The 6000-nt window shown below is 38.4% G+C and overlaps 1 protein-coding gene across 1 annotated transcript; it reads left to right on the top strand.

The window, feature by feature from the left end:
- Positions 1-3919: 3919 nt before the first annotated feature.
- On the top strand, positions 3920-4508 carry LOC119554384. Its single transcript, XM_037865264.1, has one exon. It carries the CDS (start codon positions 4063-4065, stop codon positions 4342-4344), a length of 282 nt encoding a protein of 93 aa, XP_037721192.1. The 5' UTR covers positions 3920-4062; the 3' UTR covers positions 4345-4508.
- The last annotated feature ends 1492 nt before the right edge of the window (positions 4509-6000 follow it).

Genomic DNA, 6000 nt, shown 5'->3' with positions numbered 1-6000 from the left:
GATGCCAGATGAAGAAAGTACTCTTACCCAAGACGGAGCAACTTTTTAATTAAGAAATCTTGCGGAAATTGCTTAAATATTTCAACTGCACTTGCAGCTGTTCGTGTCCTAATTGAGACGAGATGGAAGATGCAAACATTTTAAATGTCGACGCCGACCCATCCGAAAACTTTTGTTTATGGCAATAAAATGCAATTACACAATAATATGCCATCGTTTCAACTCAATTTGGCAGCCGTTGAAGGGGAAGAAAACGAGCCAGAACTGTTGCCACTATTTATGGGCATTTTATTGGGTTATATCGTCCATACAGTGGGCTAAGTCCACTAAACAGCAGATCGGTTGAGCGGTTCGATTGCGAATGATTGGGGCCAGGGACGAATCGAACTGCAAGCTTAAATTAATCAGCAAAAATATTTAAAATATTCTCGGTCTCAGCTCTCTCCTCTTCGATTGCTCCGTCCAAATATCATAAAGTGTCGCAGCGGGAATTGACGCCCCAAACACATTTGCATAGAGTTATATTCACACCAAGTCGTGTTTCCTCAGTGACTCACAGTTGTGATCAACATAGTAGAAATCACATTAGGTATGTTTATTAGAATATTCCAATGTTCTACAAATACAACATCCATCGCTAATCAAATGCTGCTATAATAATTAATAAATTATAAATATTAGTGTCGCAGAAATCACTAATATTTAAGTTGATTTATAAAGGTCTCCAAAAGTATGCTATGAAATATGCATAGCCGTTTGGACTTCGTTAAAATTACCGCTTTAAACTATTTTGTTGCATACTTTTAGACACGAGTAAAAGTGAATTCAAAGCACTAACGATTTCCGCACCATTTTAATAATATAAAATATTAAATCAATGATATTATGGAAACCTTTCAAAAGGTTATGAATCATGCAAATACTGCTATTACTGTGAGCATATCTGTGCTTAGCCATATTTATCTGCGCGCCAGTGGGAAAGTTTCACTCCTGATGGTGGCTGTAGTTTCCTGCGGCGCACTCAAGTCGTAAAGCGTCTTGAACAGTATTTATGTTGGTTATTAAATGGATTCAGCACCAAACCGATTTCAATTGGATTTGTACGCTCTGAGTAAGTGAGCTTTATGCGACCGAACAAGTAGCCGCATAAATGCTGATGGTCTGGCTGATGGCCATTCTGGCACGGAACACCTTTTAAATGGTTATGACCGCTTTTAGTAAAATTGCCGACAGTTGTTGTACGTAGGCCTAAAACACTAAAAACTTTTCCTCGCCACAATATCTTGATATGCTCCGCAACACTTCAACTAACATTTGGAGTTGGAACTTTTGAAAGCCTTCGTAATCCCAGGCATGAGGCCAAAACCGGAAGACCTTTAACTTATTCAATTTGTTGATGGTGAGAGAAAGGGGCACTAAAATGTGGCCGCTCATAATTGAACTATTTTGGTTAGGTTAGGGTTATATCATCAGTTTAGAGGTTCCTAAAAGTTTCCCCAAAGTTCTAAGCTACTAAAGCACTTATGAATATTTAGAAGGGATTTATTTTAGAGATTTATTTTATATTTAGAATTTATTTTTTTTTTGTATTTTACTAAATGGCCTACCCTCTATTACGTTGCAGATAAAATTGCTGAAATATTAAAAAAGCAATGGTGCTTCCAGTACAAATTCGTTGAGCACTTTTTTAACAGCCCCCTCTATACAATTTTTTCGTTTCCATTTTACATTTGTTAACCTCTTTTTACATAGGCTGCACTTCACTTTCTCTTTTCGCTCGGAAAATAAACATTTCCCTGTTAATTTCTCTTTTAAGCAATGTCAGCACATGCACAACAAACATTTTAATTGGCCCATAAAAAATGGGTAAAAATGGGTATTTTATCTTCGCTTCGAAAGCCAACGAATTTGGGCCCAATCAATCTCAATACAATTGCGATTAATTTGGCAGGCATTAAATAAGGCCGACGACGGTTTCGCTTGATTGATGTCGAATTACGAAGTCGGCGGAAATATATTAATAACTTAAGCCGTCTGTCATTTACCTGCCGGAAATCACCGACACCGTCTCTGACTTGGGGGTATCTCTTCCGGCATTTTCCGGTATTTCCCGGGGCCTCTCAACCCCCCCTTCACCCACCGCCCATTGGCCATCTCCAATGATGCGTAATAATTAAGAACGCTTTTGCACCACTGCTCATTTATATTTACACATTGTATTGGCACTTTTGACCCAACGTTTCTCGGACTCGGACTCGAAAAGTTTCCTTTGTTTGCAGCGCTAATTAAGGCAGCCCCCAAAGGGTCCGAGTTTTGCCCTTTTGTTTGGTTTTAGCCATCTCACAGAAATTTCCTCAACTGATTAGCCCCGGCTTGCATTGTCAATGGGACAGGGTTTAGAAGGCGGCTCTCCCGCTTTCCCAACAAACAAAAGAAAACTAACTCGGCTCCCTGCCCCTCGCACTTGGGTATTTACTTTTGCTCCGATGATGCTTGCCCATTTAATTAAGCGTAACCCGCAGTCAAAGTTGCAGTTAAAGTTGCCTTTTCAGCTCACTACACTCTAAGAAAATATTTATATTGGTCTTAAATATAAAAATTTTTGATTATTAATCAAGAAGAAATGCTATAGTCAAGTGCCTCGACTATCAGATAGCCTTTATTATGTATCCAATTGAATAAAATAGCTATACCGACTCGGCAAGTAGTTCTGATCATGAATAAATATACTTTATAGGGTCTACGAGAAACGGGTAAAAAAAAAAGTATTTATTTTATTTAAATTATTTTCGTATATAGGAATATTTTCCGAGTGTACAGAATGTTTGAGTCCATTCTATTGCCAGCGGACATACTTTGCAATGAGTTTCTTACCACTGATGACCAGCAATTGTCTAGGAAGGGACAAGGAAATTGCGTACTTTATCCACTTTATCTGTTTTATCGTCTACTTTTTAAGTATTTTGTAAGACCATGTACTGACCTTGTAAGACAGTAAATATTTTTTCAATATTTTGAAAGCTTCATTAGGTATGGTGAAATGGTAAGAAGAACAATCCAGAAAAAAATCAGTTTAAAAATCCCGTTTCTCGGCTTTGTTTAAATATTTAAAAATCATTTCCCAGCTTATTTTGATAAATGTGAATTACTCATACTGATAAAAGTGCAGACACACCCGCTCCGTTTTCATGTGGCCCATGTGTTACAACTTAAAACTTAATGCGAGCACTGTGAGCAAATGATCCTGAAACGTGCTTAAAAGTGCTACCTTGGATTTCGTGGCACATTCGGGGGATGAGCTGCACTTTAAATGCACAACATGGCGGCACAGCTGGGCTAAAGCAACACAAACAAAAAACACCAAATACAGGGGCAAATTCCGGACCGCAGGAGCAACAGCAACGCGATTGAAGCGGATACTGCAACAACAGCGCAGTCAAAATAAACAAAACAGGTGCGCATTTTTCAGGATGGAGTTCGGGATGGGTTTGCAACCGGAAGGATGGGGGGCAGTCAGGGGCGGAAAGCGTGTGAGATGGGTTATTGCTGCCTCCGGCCTACATCGTTGGACAGGGTCTATACAAAAGTAAAAAAAAGACTAGCAGGTAGACCAGGCTCAGTCGGTGGCTAACGAGACGCAGTAATTCTGAATGTACATATTCGCCCAAACAGTCGTCGACACACAAAAAGGTCGATCTAACTTACTTTACTTAATATACTTTTAAAATATTAAGCAAAAAATAAAATAAATCTAAAAATTATGCTTTAGATATAAAATTAATGTTTTTTTATTCGAGCCACACAACGCGAATTCTTCAGGATCCAGACTTTTCTCAATTAGAGCTAGATACTGTTACATTTTTGGTAGTGCAAATATTTCCAACTAAGCATTCCTTTTACTTAAAATCATCACAACTAGTCTTAGACGAATTCAGACGCATTCCAGCTGTCTGCTTCACTCGTCTCCAAAATTAACTATCCAAAATTTTCAAAAAATAAATAAAAAGAGACTAAAAAAAAACAAAAAAAAAAATAGGTTAGCACTTCCATTTCGCATCTATAATGGCCAACTTATTTTCCAGTATGCTGCCATCGGGTATTTATCAAGAGTCGAGTGACATACGCGATTCGAGCAGCAGCAGTGGAGATCTGTTAATACCGGATGTCGATCTGATCGCCTCGATGATGCCACATCTGTATCCTGTTCCGGACCTCCAGACTCATCGGAGACACGACTCAACCTTGTCAAATTTCGAAGGTTCTCCCCTTTCTGATGACGAAAAACGAGAGCGGATTCGTCTTCACGAAATGTTAAATCAATATAGTGATCCCATCGAGTTTTGAAGTCCTATTATCCGTAGGAATGAGCCACCGAGCGAACGATTGACTGATTCTGGGCCAGATGGTTATTGGCTTTATCCCATGATGTGAACTTTGAAATCAGCGTTTAAATAATAATCTGGATTCGAAATATTAGTTTCAATAAATGTACAAGGTCAGGATATTTTCATGCAAAATTATTGATTTATTCTTTAGCATATAGGCCTTTTCTTTAATAAGTCTTAAGTAAGTAAGTGTCGGATCCTTTTTAAAAGTTTTTTATAAAGTTAATCCTCTCAAAATTCTATTCATGTGATCACTCTTGTCCGACAAAGCCCGTTTCAGACTGAGTGCTGGTGTATGTGTGCTTATGCTGCTTTGTTAGTACATTTTTCATAATTTACATGTTGTTTGTTTGTTTGTCTGTTGACTTTTTTATGTACAACCAGAGACTTGACTAAAAGCTGCAGCTTTTCTGCCTCCCTGTGTGTGTGTGTCTTTTGAAACTGGTTCAATGCTTCAGCAGACATTCCACACACTCACTTATTTACAGTGTACCATGTACATATACCATTTTCAAGCGCCATTTTTTTCCACGTTCGTTATTTAAATTTCCTTGGCGCGGACGCACAGTGCTTCATAAAAAATAAGCCTATTTATTTAATTGAAATGCCAAACAACAACAAAAACCACAAAGAGAGACAGGGTCGGAGCGAGAGTTTCCACTTTTTTCACACGCTGTGCGATAATTTTTCCACCAGCGGGAAAACTCACTTCCACACAAACACACCCATTGATGAGCGTCAATATTTGCCAGGGGCGCTCAACGAAATTCGCTGTAAAACGCAAACAATTAAGCATTTTGTGCAAATAATTACGAGAAAATTTTATAGCCCTGGTGTTGTTTGTTACATTCTGCGTGTAATTGAAAAAGATTTTGTTGAGTGATTAAGAGCAACAGTGATACCTCGCAGATTGAAAGTCATTGATGTTATTATCTCAGAAAATGTTCGTGATCTTTTAATCAATTGGATGGAAAAAATACCGAATAAAAACAATAGAACTTAAAAATGGGTTGAGGTATTGTGTTTTTTTTCACAAATACCCTCGAATTCTTCAGTTTCAAGGTTTGGAAAATACAAAAATAAAATCCAACGATTTTTGGGAAAAGTTTGAATTGTAAATCAACAAATGGGGGATTTAATATTGAAATCCTTCGGCAAACAGTCCTTGTGCTACCCTCTATCTGTGGAAAATGTGCTGCATAGCGACAGGCGTAGCCATTCAGAATTAACTTTTGTGTGGCCATAACTTTGCGGTGGACTTTGGCGAAACTTTGTTACATTTCTGTTGCAGTTCCTAAGCAGCTTACCAAGAAAAGTTGGTCGGAACGTGGGGAAGCACTGGCAAACAGACTGCTAATTTAATGCTCCCTAAAAAGAAAGTGGCGGGCAAAAAGGGGGTGGCTAGAAAGCCTCAACTTTGACCCCTGGCCAGGGGGGGAGAGGGAAAATTATTTGCGTGTTCCGGCCGCCACACAGTGGAGCCCGCATTTATGAAATCAAATTATAATTTACAATTTGAGTTTTCCCCAATTTGAAAATTGTTTTCATCTCTAAGACTAATTTTTTGTTGTACCATTTTATTGCTATTTATAACGACGTGCGAAATCTCACACAT

Source organism: Drosophila subpulchrella, chromosome 3L, assembly GCF_014743375.2.
Source record: "Drosophila subpulchrella strain 33 F10 #4 breed RU33 chromosome 3L, RU_Dsub_v1.1 Primary Assembly, whole genome shotgun sequence".
NCBI classification, from domain to species: domain Eukaryota; kingdom Metazoa; phylum Arthropoda; class Insecta; order Diptera; family Drosophilidae; genus Drosophila; species Drosophila subpulchrella.
Note: the sequence above shows the minus strand (reverse complement) of the source record. Positions and strands in the feature narration are given on the sequence as shown.

Bases quoted from the DNA above. Each gene is read 5' to 3' on its own strand.
- LOC119554384 (XM_037865264.1), top strand. From the start codon at position 4,063: ATGGCCAACTTATTTTCCAGTATGCTGCCATCGGGTATTTATCAAGAG.